We start from the raw sequence: 19,321 nt of genomic DNA, 5'->3' as shown, positions 1-19,321 counted from the left end.
AAACCAATATTGTCCTTCATGTCTTGTCATTCAAATATCCTGCTGTTCAATTATTTGGTGGAATGTTTAGGGTAATTCTTGAAGAATTTTGACTGGTGTAATTTTAAATTCTTCATACTCAGAAATATCTAACCTTTAGTTCTATTAGTAGTGTAGGGTAATAGTTTCTCAAGCATTTAAATGACTTCAAAATGGAAGGTGGAATAATTCTGAAGTACCTTAAGGCTAAGAAATAGAAATCATCTTCAAAAATTCATCTTAGGTACCCATTGTTAATTAAAAAATAATAATAAAAAAATATCCAGGGTCAAAATATTAAGACTTCAAACTTAATTTTTATACATTTGGCAATGAGAGGGGTGAGACTAAATTAAATATGTGTGATCCACACATGTTTCATGCAGATCAATACCTTGTATCTTGCAAAAGAGCCTGAACTCTGAAGAAGAACCTGTCTAGAATTTTATACTTTGAAAGGCTAAGTATATCATTTGGCCCAAAACTGTTATTTGGGGGTTACAGGAAGGTGCTGTTGGAAACATCAGTTCTCAGATCTAGAATGCTCTCCTAAAAGGTGTGTCTGAGCACTGCCTAAAAAACACACACACAAAAAAAAACCAAGGAAAAGGATTTTCTTCTTTAAAAAAAGGCGTGGGGTGGAGAGGTGGGGGGATAGGGGGATGGGGACAGGAAGATACAAGAAACTACAACATGTTAGACAAGAGGTATAATGCAAAGGCATCTAATAAAATATCCTACTGATTAGAGGACTTGTCAATGAAAGTAGGAGAACCATATGTTATTTCTTCCTCTATCAGCGTTCAAATTGGAATTCCTCTGCTGCTTCTAAGGAGAACATTTTAAATACCACTTTGCAAGATATTCCAGGTGAAAATAGCCAGCACCCTTCTTGGTGGTAAGTAACTATGCAGAAATCAGTTCAGAAAAGTGTAAGCAAAGCTGTCTGTTCAGTATTATCTTACTACCTTTACTCCATTTGCTGCTTCACCTCTGTGGTGCGTTTTTACTGGGATCCAGACTGGGAACTATTTAGAACAGAAGCCTGCTTTTTGATTACTTGTCTTTACAGTGCCCAGCACAATAGACCTCTGATCTTTGATTGAGGTACACATAAAAGAAAAATCAGAACTAGATAATAGTCCTATAAAATAAGCCTCCTGGACTGGAATTCTCTAAAATTACCAACCCTGCTGAAATCAGTGGGTGTAATTGTAGTTAATGTCCTAAGCATAAGTAGGGGTGGCAAGATCTAGCCTTAACTTGGGAGGGTAATTTTCACAAAACTGTAATTAGTGTTGTAGCCAGATGACAGCTGTAGTCAAGGATTTAGAATTGATTTGCCTACCAAGCACCAAAACTAGTGTCTTATAGCATTGCATTTCATGTTTTAAATGAAATAACAAATTAGACAATATGCTTTTTGGCATATAAACTTTGTTCAGCTTTCAGTCATGAGCAACTGCTTATCACTTTATCAACTTTAATTTAATATATTGTAAACAACAAATACACTGAAAAAGAATTTGAAGAAAACAGTATGGTTTGTTAACAGCTAGTCCTGAAATAGCTTTATGTGATTTCTTTCAATAAACCAATCTCATACTATTATTGTTACTCTGGTACGATGCTCTGAAAATACAATATAAACATTTATTCAGTAATTCTCAGAACACCTCTCTGAAGCACTGAAGTGTTAGGATAACTGATTTACAGATAAATAAAATTAATACAAGTGGAATGACTGATCTAAATTCACATATTGAGTGAGGGGCAAACCAAGCATAAAGCAATGGATCTCCCCAAAATCCCCGAAGTACTTCCTGAAACCCGTTGCCATGGGACAGTACCGATTCCATTCAAATCATGTGTGGACACTGACAGTTGAGATGCATATACTTTTTATTTTTTCTCCATATAACATTATTGTGACAACAAAAAACAAAAAAAAGTTTTGTCTAATTTTTCTGACCCTTAAATTTACATCACACCAATTTAGCTTAGTAAGGAGAACAAATGTGGATGTATTTCAAGTATGATCAAGTATACATGTATTGGCAGCCAAATATTTCAATTATACTTGCAAATATCAAGGAACAGCAACCACATTTTCGTGTCAAAGTCTCTTTGCCACTTGCTTTCTTGCTTCTTACTGCCATCACAAACTTTCCCAGAAGATATCAGTGCAATTGTACCACAGACCACATTACAGTGTCAATCTTCTGTTAATCATCGTGTGAAGATGCCAAGGGTATGGGTATGTTATCAAGACAAAATAGGATGATGTCAGTATGACTTGACATTATCATGTCAAAACAAATGGAAATTGTATTTAAATTACTTCTCTGCTAATAAATAAGAGCATTTAAGATATTGGCAGTTGTGTTATGTTTTGGTGGGGGTAGTTTTCTAAAATAGGATATTGAAAGAACTAGTAAGTGGTCTAGTCGGAAAACCTCAAGGACATAAATGTGTTGTAAGTTTGGAATATGTTAAGTCAGAGAAATAAAAGACTATTTGCAATATGCATCCCATGAAAAGGAACAAATCACTTTTTGGAAAACTATTCTAGAAGTAAACAGATGGGTAACTCCTTTAAAAAAGTATTTAAATAAGCATTAATACTATCAAGAATGGAAAGAGTACTGTTTAGGTAAGACAGCTGTGCCAAATCAGGGATAAAGGAAGAATTACAAAAAAGCATTATGAGTTCGACTCTGTGAAGAATTTAATAGCAATAATGAGAGTTCTTCAGTCATGTAAAGTAATTTAAAAAAAAAACAAAAACAAAAAACAACCAACCAACCAACGAACCAAACAAACAAAAAAGTGAGATTGCTATGGAGGAAATATTGTATTTAGATTAAAGGTTATCTAGCTACAGAGCAAAATTAAATAAATACTTATCCTCAGCTTTCAAAATGATGATGTTGCTAAGCACAGGGTCAGGGGAAAAGAGAAAAGAAAATGTAGGTATGAGAATATGAACCACTGGAAGTGATACAGACAAGCTCCTTGTGTTTAAATATGGGGACCATATTGTTGACTGAACAAACACATGCATTTTTAAGTTTGATAGCAAGGATTTTGATGTATCTTTTTATATTGGTGGTGATTTGTGATTAGATAGCAACAAAAATGTCCTCTGTTACTTTGTAATTTTGGTGTCATCAAACCTTTTTTATAAGGACAACCCTACTTTTTGACAAGGTCATTTTGTTCAAATTCTTCTGAAAGTGTTAATTTTGGATTTCTCAGAGCCTTTCATCCAAGTTTTGAATATCTTAATAGAAATTCCACTGTCTCCTTGGGACATGTGTTCCAGTGCTTAACTACTGTTATTGTGAAGACTTCTTTTCCATATATAGAGTTGTAATTTCCCTTTGTGCAGAAAACTGCTTCTTGTCCTGTTGTGCACATCTGAGAAAAGTCAAACCTCATCTTCTCAGTAATCTGAAGACTGAAATTGGATTTCTGTCTCTCCCCTTAGCTCTTTTCCCACTCATCTAGGCTAAAAAAAACCCAAGCTCCACAGCATCATCTCATATGCCAGGGTATATAGACCCCAAACATTCAGTAGCCCTCTGATTTTGTTGCAATTTGTCGATATCTCTGTCATACTGAGAGAGACCCTAAACTAGTCACTTTACTCTCAATGCAGTTTCACAGGTGCCTAGTAGAGGGGAACCATCATTTCCCTTGACCTGATTGTTTTTACTAAAGCACCCAACAAGTGACTAGTTTTCATTGTTGCAAGGATGTACTGATGACTTATGTTCACCTTGTTGTCCACCAGGACCTCTATAACCCTTTTTGTAAAGCTGGTCCTTAACTAGTAAGTCCTCAGTCTGTCCTACTGCATGGAGGTATTGGGGATTACATAGGGGAATTTGAATTTGTGTTTGCTGAGTTTTATAAGATTCTTGTCAGCCTGTTCCTCTAGTATACTGAGATACCTCTAAATGGCAGCGCCGGCTTCCAGCATATTAACTGTCCCCTCAAATCTGAAAAACATTCATGCATTTGATGAAAGTGTATTTTATCCTATTGCATAGATTACTGAATATATTAAACAATGTAAGTATTAAGCTCAGAGGAATGCCCATCATAACTAGTCACCTGCTAGACTACAAAGTGTTGAACACTACCTTTTAAGTCTGGCAGTCCAGCCAGCTCTTCCTCCTGCTTTTAGTGCACCCATCCAGCGCATATTTACCCAGTTTAGCTACAAGACTGATGTAAGAAACCAAGCCCAAAGCCTTTCTAAAATTTAGGTGAACAGTATCCATTATTATCCTCTTTTTACAACCAGTTATTTCATCTTAAATAACAATCAGGGTAGTGAGGCATGATTTTCCCTTGGTAAATATCCATGCTGGCTGTCGCCAACCACCTCTTATAGATAAGACGTGAAGGAGTAACTTCCATAAGGACTTTCTTTATAACCCTTCAAAGGGCTGAGGTGGGACTGACTGCACATTAGTTCCCTTGTACTCCTTCCTCCCTTTTTTGAAGATGGGTCAATGAACTTCCCCCAATTTCCATAACCTTTCAAAGATGGTAGAGAATGTTTTCATGACACCAGCCAGGTTCTTCAACACTGTTAGGTATACTGTGTCCAGTTTCATGGACATTTTTATTTGTGATTCATTAGGTAGTACACAAACCATTCCTTCTCTGCTTTTGAGCAGTATATTTTTCTTCCTAACAAAGCACAAACATGTGGGAGGCCTAGGGACAAACTTTATCAAAAAAGACTGGGGGAAAGGGTGCGTTTAGCACTGCAGCCTTTTCCACATCCCTTGTCATACGCTTATTCTCTCCATTCAGCAAAGGGCTCACATTCTCATTGGTCTTACTTTTGCTGCTGTGGTGTCAATAGAATTTATTTTTGTTGTCATTCATATTCCTTACTATTTTAAACTTCAGTCAGACTATGGACCTCCTAATGCCATCCTTGCATGGTTGGAAACGCTTCTGTATTCCTCCCAGATTGGCCTGTCCCTGCTACCACCTTTCTTACACTTCTCTTTTGCCTTTGAGCTCCATCGGGTTACTTGGTCATCTCCACTGCCTGCTCCATTTCCTGCATGCCAGTGTGTACCATCCATGTGCTTTGAGGAGCTTCAACCCCTTTAAAAACTCCTTTACAATGTGTAGCCAGAGCTGTTTATGTTTATGGGATCATGTGCCCTAACCACATATTATGGTTAGACCAGTAACCTAGACAGTAGAAAAATTTTTGCACCTTGCCATGGGAAAGAAGTAAGTGTGTTTGAGAGAATGCATTTTTAGCCTAATTCATTTGTACATTTCTTAAATGTGAGGGAAAAAAAATTCATTTACAGACCCTAGAAAACTTCTCTCCTTCCATCTATTTCCCAACCCTTTAACCCATAAATCATAGTAATCTAATTTATGTGTTTCAAGTTCATTCACATTTTCATACTACCTTTCTGTTCAAAAGAAATAATTTCCTGTACATTAGCACAGATAAGAAAAATTATTAATTTCTTACTACTCTAAAATATGTGTAGGGGAAAAATCTTGTGTGGAAAATATGTTTGAATCTACTTTGGTAGAGATAGTAATCTCTTTTAGTTGTTGTTGCCTGATTTTGCTCAGTGGAGGTATACAACCCATCAGACTGTACAAAAATTGAGGGGAAATAAGTAGGGACCAGTTTTATCCTTCCTGTCTCAGATAACTGTTATAGGATAAAGGGAAAAGCAAATAATTTTTTATGGCCGGATAGTTCAAGCACGTCTTTCAGGTGCACAGCTCTGTATTTATCTTGCGGACTGAGTTGTTCCTTGTTTGTGTTGACTTTTGTTGTAGTTATTGAACTGGCATAAAGCTATTCACAGTAAGAAAACGATACACTTTAAAATAATAATAATAAAAAAGCATAATGATTAAATTAAACTTAGTCTATTTCAAGATAGAAAGTAAGTAAAGTACAGTTATTTTTCTTTTTTCCATGTCTTTATGAACATGAATAGTTTATGAATAACATTGTATTAGGAACTGGTAGTCTCAGATGTACAGAAGATCAGTAACAAACTTTTGCTACAGCACATCAGAACAGGAGAATGGGTGATGCTTTATGCATGCAAGAAGGTTTACAGCTTTATATATTTTTTTTTCTTAGTTATCTTAGTTAGTTATCTTGTGGTAGTGCTTATCAGTCTTGACATATCTTCTTCACTTTGACCAGTTCTCGAGAATACCCAGCTTTGTATTTTTACTTGTAACCCTCAGTAAGTTGGAGGTCTCTAGACCCTGGCAGAAAACTAATGGTAGTATTGCCAGACTTCCAGATGCACTCTTACTAAAATTCTCTCTGAGTGAAATTAGTGTAGTAGTGCAGCAGGAAATTGAGATAATGGCATAACTACCATTTCACAGAGTAACTGCACACACAAGGTGCTTGCTTCATGCTTTTCAAACATGCTAGTTTTCAATGTGTCTAATACAACATAGCCAATATTGTATAAAAAATGAGCAACTGTTCTTCACCAATCAGATCAGTTGTACATTGTATTCAGCTTTGTGATACATCAAGTGTAGCCTCATGTCTCAATTTTAAGTTGTAGTTGTTTTATAAACCCAACCTGGGTGTGAATAAAAATGTTGGAACCTTTTGTTTGTCTTTTAATTAATTCCTTAATATGAGAAAAATTGAAGTGTAGTAACACAGAGAAAATATTTATTTTCCCAGCATGGGATGAATATGACAGCATATGCAACTATTTTACTCATTCTTCTGCACTAAAATACAATATTCTGATCACATTTCATTCCTGGGTGGGACCAAGATGGTTAAGATGTAAATATTTTTCACAGGTTTTCTCCCACAGTTGTAGGCTCAGCACAGATTTTATGTATGGATGTTTGACTATTTACCAGAGCCACTAAGGATGGGAAATATCATTATATCTTAATGGAATTGCCAAGTAGAACAACTTATTAATGACAAAGATAAGACAGAATATGTCCATTTCACAAGGGTTCAAGGCAGCCCAGACAAGTTTATGAAACAGAAATAAATGCAGCTACGTGAACACCAGAAACTCCCTTCTACATGAGGAAATTTTCAAACAATTATTAGAAGTTGTGAGTACACTTGAACGAAAAATTTCTATGTTTGTCCTCATCTTATAGTCTTTCTGCTTGGCATCTGCTTTTGAATTCTGTTAGAGACAGGACACAGTGGGCTGGATGGACTTTTGATCCAAGTTGGTAAGCCTCTTCAGTCACGTTTCTAGCTGGAAGCCAGAAGATGGAAATGGAATTGTAGCTTTAACTTCCATTGTGAAATAATTACATATTTTTAAAAGAATACCAGCCCTGAAGAGTGGATTTGGCCTCCTGGATGTTCGCTAATGTGTAGTTCCTTATTATTTTTAACAGCAAATTTCTCATGTGGGCAAAATAATCTGTTTCTGTGCTGTAAGCATAGAAGTCTAATGTTGAGGAGAGTAGCAGTTAGCATGACCTAGGCCTAGTTAGCACAGCTCTTGATGTAAGCCCATTAACTTTGTATGACTGTAGCAGAAGTTGATAAACTATGATCAACCACTTGTCCCAAATGACAGGATAGTTCCACTGTTCTCAATGGAATAGATAACCAAGCTATGCAAACAGCCTGTTGATAATCAAGAAGTGCAGAAGTGTCAGAATGGTGTGGAACAAGCAGGTTCTGAGTGCCAAGGGACAACAAATCTGAAAGTGGTGACACCATTTGAACAGGCTATCCTATAAATAAGGACACCTAAGAATAATGAGATAGCCAAAAGTTTCTGGAAGAGAACTCTATGGAGGGAAACCCCGCAATCCTGCACCGGGATCATCCCTGTAATCTCCAGGGAATACAAGGAACAAAAAGAGCTCAGTGGACCCTGCAGTCCTGCCCCATGGTTATGCACAGCACGGCTGGCACTGCCACACTGACCTGTCCAAGCTCTCTCCAGGACTGTGCCATCTCTGCTGCAGGACAGGAAGAACATGTAAGAAAACACTGTGCTACACCACCTCATTTATTTCCCTCACTGCACCATCTCCCCCACAACACAGGAAAGTAATGTTATTTGTAAAATTGTATGTATCCGTGATTAAAGTGCTTTGGTATCCAAGTCCATTTAGCTTTCACAATGTCATTTGGCCTTTAACCATGACAAGGAGAAATAAACAGCTCTCACAAATCCTCTGTAGAAAAAGAAAACAACACAAAAACAAACACCAAGGGAGCAGACTATAGATTATATTTATCCAATAACAATGTAGAATGGACAGGAGGAGAAATCTAGCAGTACCAGCTCCAGCAGGTGCTGCAGGCATTCTGGGCGAGCGGGAGTCAGATTCAAATACTCATGGAGTTCAAGATCTGATCCGTTTATTGTACAAACCAAGTAACTTTTATAAGGCACTCTATAAGCGTGTGATAATATGATTGGCTATTTTACAGGCGTATAATAATATGATTGGTTAACAATTGTTTATTGGCAAGATTTCTGTTTCTACTTTTTCAGGCACGTAGGCTCTTTTCTGTTGTTTCCCAGCTCCTCTTATCGCGTCCTGCTGGCCCTGTTTTTGTGCAAGCACCTGCAGTTTGTTCCCCCCTCTTCATTCCACTGTTCTGATCGTGCCCTCGTCTTATTTCTTCAGTATTTTTCCACTTGCTTCAAAGTTCAGTATAATCATTCAATACAGCAAAAGCCCCAACACCTCCCCCTTTCTTTTTAAATACAGCATTAATACAGCTTTGGAAACATTGTAAAAGACAAGGCACTAAAAGTAACAAAAGAATAACAAACAACAATATATTATGCAAAGCAGAAGCAAAAGCAATATTCATTAGGCCTATTCCTAAAAGTAATGCCATCGTTCACATTTGCAATAATGTTGTATTATATGAGATTCAAAACTTTTTCTGATAATGCGAACCCAGAAGATAAGTTCGTTTCGATGTTCTGCTAAAAATATCTGTCTGAAGGCTTCATAAGATTGTAAGGCCTCATTTATACCTGAAAAGTAGGGGTATGTGTCCCAGTAAGAAGGGAAAAACCGCCGGAACTGAAACGTAGGAAAACCTTCCGCCTATATGCTCCAACCCTTTTACAATATCCACAATATAGAGTAACTGTTGAATTACAAGAAGTAGCACATATAGGACACGAATTTTCTGTTTCTATCGGTCCTTGCCCAAAAAGATCCTGCAACGCACGCACGATACGGTCACAGTGTAACAAAGACAATTCACCGGAGGGTAATTGACATTGTATCTCCCGAGGTAACTGCTGCAAGATGGGCAGAATAATGTATGTTAACTTATCTACAAGCCGCTTTTCTTCATTTGGTCGTGGCGGTCGGAATAACCTTTCTCGATGCTGTGCCCACTGAGCCCACTGATCCCTCCTGTTCATTTAGGAGTCAATCCTGTCGTAGTCACCCTGCTTTTTCTTTTCAGTGGGTTGGTTTTCAATCCACGGGCGAACCCATTTTGCCGGAATCCACTTGGTCACTGCCCCTGTGGAGATACATGCATAACCCCGACCCCACGTTAATAAATTATGAGGTCCTGACCAACAATTTGAGACAGGGTCAAATACCTGGACAGCTATGTCACGATTCGAAAAATCGTTGGGATTGTTAGAAAAGTGATAGAAAATCGGCTGTTCAGTACATTCCGTTCTGGGATTCAACCAGTTCAGTACATAGCATGCTTTTGCCACTATTACATGAGGACTCCTCTCCCCCTCTTTTCGAAAAACAGACAGGTAATGTTTCAATCATTGATGGGCACGTTCAATAATTGCCTGACCACCAGAATTATTCGGAATTCCGGTAACGTGCTTCACCTGCCATTGCAGCAAAAAGGTCTTTATTCTGGCACTAAGATATGCAGGGGCATTATCTGTTTTTACCATATCTGGGTGGCCCAGCACAGCCATGGCTGACGTCCAATGCTGAATACAGGCAACAGCATTGGTAGATTTATGAGCAGTCGCCCAAATAGCTTTCGAGCAGGTATCAATTGTGACATGGACATATTTAAGTACTCCAAATGGGGTGAATTCTGTAACATCAGTTTGCCAGATTTGTCGAGGTTGTAACCCTCTAGGATTTGTACCTTCCTGTTGAAGAGGTGTTAACCTGGCACAATCAGGACAGGCCGCTATGACAGTCCTAGCGTCTTGACGAGACAGACCAAACTGTTTTTGGAGAGACCGGGCAGATTGGTGAAAAAAGGCATGTGACTCTGTTGCTTGTTTTAGAGGAGAATTTTGTAATACTGGGGATGCCACCTGAGTGTCTATATAAGCATTACCCTCTGATAAGACACCAGGTAAATCCAGATGACTTCTGATATGCGTAATCCACCAAGGAAATTGTCTAAAATTTATTTCATTCCACATCTGAATAACTAGGGCCATAAGTCTGTCATTCGTAAAAGACCCTAAAAGGGAACGCGAAAGACGCGAAACTATTCCAACAACATATTTAGAATCACTTACAACATTAAGGGGGACATTGCGAAATTCCTGAAACACCATTAACACTGCTTTTAATTCTAAAATTTGAACTGAACCTTCCATTTGTTCTATATGAGAAATCCAATTGTTCCTGTCATCCCTATAGGCATAGCCACACTTTTGAGTTTTGCTACTAGCGTCGGTAAAAACCGTAAGTGCATTTTTTATAGGATTTTGTTGCTGTAAAGATTTTTCCTCCAATACTAAGGAAGTTTTAAATAAGGGGTGATTGGGATAATGATTATCTAATTGAATACCTAGAGTTGCCACTGCAAAAGACTCAGAAATATGAATCTACCAGTCAGCCAAGGACAAATTTTTCACAGGTAAAATAATTTTTTCAGGGTCGCAGCCTGCGAGAGTACGCAAACGTTCTCGTGCCTTCAGCAATAACTGTCCTACTGCATCCGCTCTAGTAGTAACTGTGGCTTTTAAGGTGTTACTGTGGAAAACCCATTCTAACAGAATCATAGATCGATCAATGGGCAATTGTGCTATTATAGCCACAATTTCTGTGTCTCGGTTATACACGAGTAGGGTAAATGGACAATTCAATAGTCGCCTGTCCACTCCAACATTTTGAATTTTCTGTGTAATTTTCTCTAGGGCTTTTTCAGCTTCAGGTGAAAGAGATCTGGGATCAGCGGGTGACGAGCCACCCTTCAATAATGCCAATAAAGGAGCCAAATCCATATTGGTAATTCCACAGAAAGTTCTTAACCATTGAATGTCTCCGACTAGTTTCTGGACATCGTTGACGTTTTTTATATTTGGGACACTAATAATTTTTTTGTGGCTGGATTCTTGTTTCTGAGATGCGCAGACCAAGATAATTCCAGGGCGCTAGTTTTTGTACCTTTTCTTTTGCTATAACCAATCCAAAGGTATGCAGACTCTGTATAAGTTCCTGTTCTTTTTCAGGGGCTAGTGTGTGAGGGCTGGCTATTAAGAGATCATCCATATAATGATAGGTAATAAGGTTAGGATTATTCTCTCTCCAAGATTGTAGAGCTAAATCCACAAACCACTGACATATTGTTGGGGAGTTTTTCATACCCTGAGGTAGTACAACCCACTCATACCTTTTTGCTGGAGCGGCACGGTTTATAGCTGGTACTGTGAATGCAAATTTTTCACAATCATCCTCATGCAGAGGAATAGTGAAAAAACAATCTTTTAAATCAATAATTAATAGGTCCCAATTTTGTGGTAACGTAGTGGGAGAAGGCAGTCCAGGCTGAAGGGCACCCATGTCAACTATTTTTTCATTTATTGCTCTTAAATCATGTAATAATCTCCATTTTCCTGATTTCTTTTGAATTGTAAAAATGGGTGTATTCCATGGGCTAACAGAAGGTCTGATGTGGCCTAAATCCAATTGTTCTTGGACTAATTCTTGAATGTGTTGCAGCTTCTCTTGAGGTAAGGGCCATTGATCAACCCATACGGGAGTTTCTGATTTCCATTTTAATTTTAAGGTTGGGCGAGAGCTGCTATCAATGGCCCCAATCAAAAATCTGTAGAGATTCTCATTCCCCATTGGGAAAGTACATCTCTACCTAACAAGGACAAGGATGTGTGTAGGACATAGGGTTTTACCCATGCTTGATGTCCTTCTTGATCCGTGAAAAGAATGAAGTTTTTACTGACCTGTGTCAGACGACTTCCCCCAATGCCTGAAATGGTTGAACCCGCACTATCTAATTCCCACATGGTAGGCCAAACTGAAAAAGGAAGAACAGTAACATCAGCACCAGTATCAATCATCATCGAAACATTAGGAAGATTTACACCTCGTGGACCAGATATCTTAACATTACATTTTGGCCGCTCGGCACCAATAAGTTGACAAAAGGCAATGTTAGGCATACCCGTTGAGCCAAATGCACCTTGACCCCTGTCCTTTTCTCCTTTTTGAGGGACAGTAGCTTGGAATGGAATGAGCTGTGCAATAGTGCTTCCTGCTGGAATATGAACAGGTGGAGAAAAAACTTTTACCATAATTCCAATAGGTCCGGTATAATCGGCATCAATACAACCAGGAAGAACAAAAATCCCCTTTTTTGACGCAGAAGAGCGTCCTATAAGGAGTGCAGATAAACCATAACCCAAAGGACCACTAACTGTAGAAGGAAGTACATGTACCTTTTCATCAGTGATATTTACAGGTTCTGCCACGGCCAAATCGACTCCTGCGCTTCCTCTGGTGGCTGAATACAGCTCGCCGAGGCAGCCATGAAATTTGTTGGGTTCTGGGGATATTTCTTGGCCGCGTCCCTCAGAACGCGGCTGTTCCCGTTTCCCGGAACAAAGAGGGGTGTACCATCTTTTCTAAATTTTGAGTGACAATCGGCCGCTTTATGACCAAATTTTTGACAACGCAAACAATTTCCCTTCAACAGAGACTTTCCTCCTAGATTCTTTTTGCAGTCACGTTTAAAGTGACCTTCCTGTCCACATTGATAACATTTTGGCTTAGGACCCCGGTCCCCTCGGCCTTGTACCTTGTTGTTGTTTAGAGCTACTGCTAGAGCATTGGCATGTATTCTTGCCTTTTCCTCTTCCTCAACCAAAGGAGCCCTTGCGCATGCCTCTATCATTTGAGCGATGGATGCCCCAGGGGGTAAGGATGCTATAAGTTGCTTACAAGTGACATTTGCATTTTGTACAGCGATCTCTTTAGTCAAAACAATCTTGAGATCTGGAGTGACGTTAGGAGCATTATCAATGGCATCTCTTAACCTGTCAACAAAACTAAAAAAAGATTCATTAGGTTTTTGCAAGATTTTGGTATATGGTAAGGTTGGTGTATGCAATTGAGGTAACGCCAAGAAAGCTGCTAACCCAGCTTGTTTCGATTGTTGTAACACCCTGGTATGTAACGCTGCTTGTGCAGCTCCATCACGATAAGGACCTGTACCCATTAAGGCATCTAACGGCGCTACTTGTAAGGGATCTCCTTGTGGCAATTGAATGTTTTCTAAAAGTTTCACCTCTAGATTCTCCTGCCACTTTGCTAACCAAAGCATGAATGTTGTTGGAGACAGGATAAGCTCCATAACTGCTCTTAGGTCGGCCGGCACCAACTCCGTATACTTAATTAAGGCTGTTACTTGATTTCTCACTAATTTATTATTATGGCCATACTGCATTATAGCTTTTTGAATGCCCTGCACCAATTTCCAGTCCAGGGGTTCCCATGTCGGCTGACCCTGTTGCAACACTACAGGAGCAGCTAATGGGGTAAACGAAAAATCCCCTTCTATGGTACAATTCTCTACCAGGCCCCTGTATCGCCTTCGAGGGTCAAAATTAGGGTCTATAGGTACCACGCACGCATCTTGTTCAATTTTATCCCCCAGAGCCTCTAACCCCTCAATTATAGCCTTATGGGCACTTTTATACGCCTTTTTAACATCTTTCCTTTTAGAGTCCTTGTCGAGCCTCTCCATATGATGTAGTAGGTCGGACATCTTCTTTTCCTGCTGTCGCAGCTCTTTCCGTAGTGCCGAATAAGGCGTGGGTGCTGCCTCTTCATCACTACTGCAAAGACTGCCACTTTCAGGAGGTAAAGGAGGCAGATTGCCAAACGGTTCAGGCTCAGTCTCCATTTCCTCCTCTGGTGGAGCTGTGGGCTGTGTTGTTCCCATCCCAGCAGTCTTACATCCAGTACTCGTAACTGCCGGTATTAATGTCTGTCTGCCGCTTGCCGTTTGTTCCTTTTCAGGACACCAGGGTGGCAATTCATCATCTAATCCCCACGCTATTCGTTCAGCAATAGTCAGTACTGGATAAGCTTTAGATGTATGATCGGGGGGGTTTTTGCACGGAGGCTGCCCCTCTGGCTCTTCCTCCGACTGAGTGGCAGAATCGCCGGGAGACCGCACTGCAGCTTTAACAGCTGCAGCGACTTGTGCCTCACCGTGTAACTGCGCAATCATACCCCGTACAGCCCGATACGTACGAGCCAAAGTCTTTACCCCCTTAGTCCCGACTTGCACAGGTTCCCATAAGTCCTCTCCCACTTTCTTCCATGTTTCATTATTATATACATCTTGCGTAGAAGCAAGGAAACCACGGCGGCGACTCCAACATAGCAGATCAATTACTGCCTGCCGTGAGACTGACGTTTCAGTTTTCTCTGCCAGTTTCATTAAACTGTCTACGATTGCTTTCTCCACCGCTGATGCAGTGATCCCCATCCTGCTTAAGTTTCCTGACTCACCGGTCAGCCGTGCACGTTCCGCCTTTCTTCGGGCGCCCAGCTCTCTCTCCGCTGGCAGCAGGATCCTCGCCGGCTCCGCAGCTTGTAACACGATCCTTAACGAATCCTCCTGACTTTTCGACCGATCCACACGTCGGGGTCACCAGATGCTGCAGGCATTCTGGGCGAGCGGGAGTCAGATTCAAATACTCATGGAGTTCAAGATCTGATCCGTTTATTGTACAAACCAAGTAACTTTTATAAGGCACTCTATAAGCGTGTGATAATATGATTGGCTATTTTACAGGCGTATAATAATATGATTGGTTAACAATTGTTTATTGGCAAGATTTCTGTTTCTACTTTTTCAGGCACGTAGGCTCTTTTCTGTTGTTTCCCAGCTCCTCTTATCGCGTCCTGCTGGCCCTGTTTTTGTGCAAGCACCTGCAGTTTGTTCCCCCCTCTTCATTCCACTGTTCTGATCGTGCCCTCGTCTTATTTCTTCAGTATTTTTCCACTTGCTTCAAAGTTCAGTATAATCATTCAATACAGCAAAAGCCCCAACAAGCAGGGCTAGTTTTTTACATAATACCAGGCTAAAAAAGTCCATGTGTCTTCCCTGTATGCTATTTCCATAACAGTTTTATGTGTGTCCATTGTACTACTCTTCAAAAAAAAAAAAGTTCTTTACCAGGGTACAAACGGTTGGAACAAGCTTTAGCAAAATTGTCTGTCCCCAAAGTATTACCAAATTGTAACCACCTTCTAGTTCTAAAATGGATACACTAGCAATTAAGACAAATCAAGCTGCTTTTGCCTTACTACACCAAATGTTTATGTTTGGTTTTAGCTGTGCTGTATGCAAACTAAACAGTAGTAGACAGTCTAATGTACCATACAGAAAATTGCATCTGAACATGTGGAAGGAAGTAAAGCTGTGTAAAAATAAGATGCTTTCTGTGCGTTTCATAATATTCACCAACCTCCGCACCCAAAGAAACAACCAACCAGAACCACATAACCTTGGCTAACATGTGGCTTCACAAATTGCAGCTAATTCCTTTTTCTATGCAAAGTGGCACGGTATAATCCCATAGATCTCATTTAGATAAAATCCTATTTAAACACTTGATCTTTCTGTGTATCGATTATTTGTGAACACTTTTAACATCTATTACAGTCAAATAAGGTAGAAGGCAGTTTGCAAAACTGAGTATTTGCATCCAATTCAACCTGCTGGATCTACTGCTTCATGTATGTTTACTTCAAGAACTTCCTGACTGTCTTATCTTCATGGATATATTAGAAATATGAAGTGTACATATAGCTTTTGGAGGCACTGAACTCAGTTTGCAGGCAATAAACAATGAATAGCTATGGCAAGGGTATCCTTTGGTGCAAAAAATTGCCATCTTAGGTTTATTTTGAGCTACCTGTGCTTTTTCTAACTCTATACATATTCAATCATTTGGTAACATGAAGGCATTTGTCAATACCTAGTTCTTGTGATGGAAGGAATGATGCTTAGTTGGTATCTCATGGATAACAGCAGTTTGGACAGGGAAGGTCATCTTCTTCTATCCTTAAGAGAAAAGAGAATAAAGGGATACGGTCTGCATCCTAAAGAGAAAATAATTTCACAAATTCATATTTCTAGTTCATCTTTGTCATGCCTGTTTATTTATTTATCTTTATTACAATTTCCAGTAGTGGTTGGATATTTTACTTTTATTGATTATGAAGATGTCTGGGAGAAAGCAGGAAGGCTAAGAAAAAGGAGTTAGAGCGTGGGATTTTTGTAGGCTGCATCCTGTACACTGGAATAAAGTAATTCCTTCAGAATGATGGGATGATTTCTCTCCTTTAGAAAGTCCACAAAATAAAGTGACAGCAACCACTGAACTTTCACAATAGCTTAACCATCTTTTATTTTTCTTGCCAGTCATATTGTCTGTATAAGCATGTCCTTATTTTCCAGATCATGCTTTCATATCAGTTTTTAGTTTTTCTGGCTACTTAAAATACATTGAAAACATGAAGACACAGCCATTGAAACATTTGCATAATATGAAATAACTTTTGAGAAACACTATTGTCCCATCCACCTCAATGAGCTCCACTCTGATACCTAGTGGGAAAAACAAACATTGAAAAACAACCAACCAACCCACACACACATTGTAACACACATCAAAAAACCTGAAAAAGATGGATAAAGAGGATATTACAAATATCTGTGCTGTGGTGAGTGTGCTAACCCACTTCAGCACTGCATTTGGAAACAGTTACCTCTCTTCACTTCAGCTGAGAAGGACCCAGAGCTATGGGATCCATCAGTTTGATCCATCTAGGGAAACCAAAGTGAAGGAATCTTCTTGTGCTGTACTAACTTCTTTACCAAACATAAGCCTGCTCGACTCATAAGCCACCCAGCAAAGCCCACCAAGGACAAGTGAAGCTCCTACAACATCATAACACGATGTGTAATACCTTAGGGGTGGAACATATTTCACAGATGAAGATTATTGCTTTCCTGAGTCTACTGATGTTGCATAAAATGAATAAGTGAGAAACAATATCAGAAAATGTTGTGTAAGTATTGAATTTCCTTTGCTGTGCTTACCCTGACACTTAGTAGATTTCTTTTTAAAGTTTGCTTTAGACTTGCTTGGTGTGAGAAATTTCAGTGCTGCTTTGTTCTCAAAAAAATATGGAAAGATATGAGAGAAGGGAGTTAGGTACTAAAAATCAGTTCTGTGTATACAGAAAAAAATTATGTATGCTTAACTGCCTCTTCAGCGAATGCAAACCAACAGATCTTTAAAATTTACAGAATTCCTAGGGGAGAGACAAAGACATACAAAAAAAGAGTTAATTTAACCAGCCCTTTTGTGTTTCAGCCTTTCCCAACATTGACACTAAAACTGTTTATTCAACATTCTTAATGTGGGGAAAAAAATCTGTAAGAAAAGTTAATAGGTTCATATACAACAATCTGGTATCATTGAATATGTAAAATTTAAGTAGTGTTTTCAGAATTTTTTTTCATAGGTTCTTGGCAAGAAATACAGATTATAGCAGAGAATCTATGCAATTTAGTTAGCCATTTTACCCATAAGAAGATAACACTTTAAAATAACTTTACCCATCTCCTTTATTAGGGTTTCCCTTTTGGTGGTGGGTTCTAAAACTTTACAACATTTGTAACTGCCTAGCTTCATAGATGTTATTGCTGAACTCTTATATTGTCTATAATATACAAACCCTCAAAAAGATAGCAATAATGGGCTGTCTTTAAGCTATTTATTTGAAATTATGCTGGGAAAGAAAAAAAAGCTTCTTGATTTAACCTTCAAAATCCTTTTAAAGAACTGTCAAAACACCAGAACTTCTAAAGAGTTTCTAATCTATTTTTAACCTCACAGAATTTCACTGCTTAAATGCTCGGTGAGCACACGAAGCCACACTCCTTGTGTCACCTTGTAGCCCCCTTGATAACTTTCCCTTTTTCAGAAAAAGTCTTTAATGCATTTTTTTGACGTCTTAAAGAAAAAATACACCAAAGCAACTCAGTAAAACCACTTCTATAGGCTGACTCTGTAACAACTATGTTTAAGTGCACCTTGAGTCAGCTTTGTACATGATATATAAAAGAAATCACAGGCTATCCTTCACAATTACTTTTTCTCTGGATGGCTCAGTGTATGCAACTGTCTTGCTGGGGATGCTCTGGGGATGCAGGTTGCAATATAGACAACTAATCTTTAAATCCTGATCACGTGAACAATTTTAAGGCATTCATACTTTGTCAACACATCCATACACATTTCGTTGCAGTGTTCTGCTTTTACAGATTCTTTAGTATCATAATATTAATACCATTTCACCTGGGATATTTAATGGGATAAAAGAAGCAGCAAAGTATCACAGCTAAAAACACTACTGCACTTTGCAGATGGGGTTATAAAATGTTCTCAGAGGATCTTGACTCAAAGCCACCATCTGTTTTTACTGAAGCTTAATATGAACATATTATACAGTCACTTCACAAATAAAAAAGACATCTTGCAAGTTTTCCACATTCAAAACAGTCACACAGCACAGTTCATCTGTACTTACAATTCACCAAGAAAGTCCAGAGTAGTCAATATGTTTAAACATGCAAATCATGTAGAAAATAACATTTTAAGGCAAAAATTTTGAAATAATGTTGAAAACATAGCCAGATCACTCCAATTATAAGTAAGGTAAGTTGCTTGGATGGATGATAAAGCCCAAGGTTTGTTTAGGTTGGATAAAACAGAAAGCATGGACACTCTAAGTTTTAATAATGCTGTTATTCTCTCTCTTCAATCATGTTACCATAGCTCAGTTCTGCTGCCTGCTGTGTTGCGTTGTGCATTAGGCAACAGTTGCTAGCATTCAGTGATGTTTCCTAAAACAGAGGAATTTATTTCTTAAAAAAATCTACAACAGTCTTCCTTTTCTCATCCTAGCACTAGTATTGAATGATCATTCTCAGATGCTTATTTTCTCTTCTGGCTTATGTAGTCAGAATGCATTT

At 38.8% G+C, this 19,321-nt stretch overlaps 1 protein-coding gene across 6 annotated transcripts; it reads right to left on the bottom strand.

The window, feature by feature from the left end:
• Positions 1–8,946: 8,946 nt before the first annotated feature.
• LOC308059465 (uncharacterized protein) lies at positions 8,947–15,329 on the bottom strand. Of its 6 annotated transcripts, none has more exons than XM_080376875.1 (3): positions 12,374–14,768; positions 12,204–12,277; positions 8,947–9,547 (listed from the first exon to the last, which is right to left on the bottom strand). In XM_080376875.1, the coding sequence occupies exon 1, from the start codon at positions 14,753–14,755 to the stop codon at positions 12,716–12,718; it is 2,040 nt and encodes a 679-aa protein (XP_080233001.1). In that variant the 5' UTR covers positions 14,756–14,768; the 3' UTR covers positions 8,947–9,547; positions 12,204–12,277; positions 12,374–12,715. The 6 variants fall into 6 exon arrangements, 5 of the variants coding, with proteins under 5 accessions (XP_080233001.1, XP_080233002.1, XP_080233000.1 ...); XM_080376876.1 differs by having other exon boundaries at positions 12,425–14,768; XR_013926254.1 differs by lacking the exon at positions 12,374–14,768 and adding an exon at positions 14,779–15,329 and having other exon boundaries at positions 8,947–12,277.
• Positions 15,330–19,321: the final 3,992 nt, after the last annotated feature.

The sequence above is a fragment of the Falco punctatus genome, assembly GCF_963210335.1.
Source record: "Falco punctatus genome assembly, chromosome: 2".
NCBI classification, from domain to species: Eukaryota; Metazoa; Chordata; class Aves; order Falconiformes; family Falconidae; genus Falco; species Falco punctatus.
Note: the sequence above shows the minus strand (reverse complement) of the source record. Positions and strands in the feature narration are given on the sequence as shown.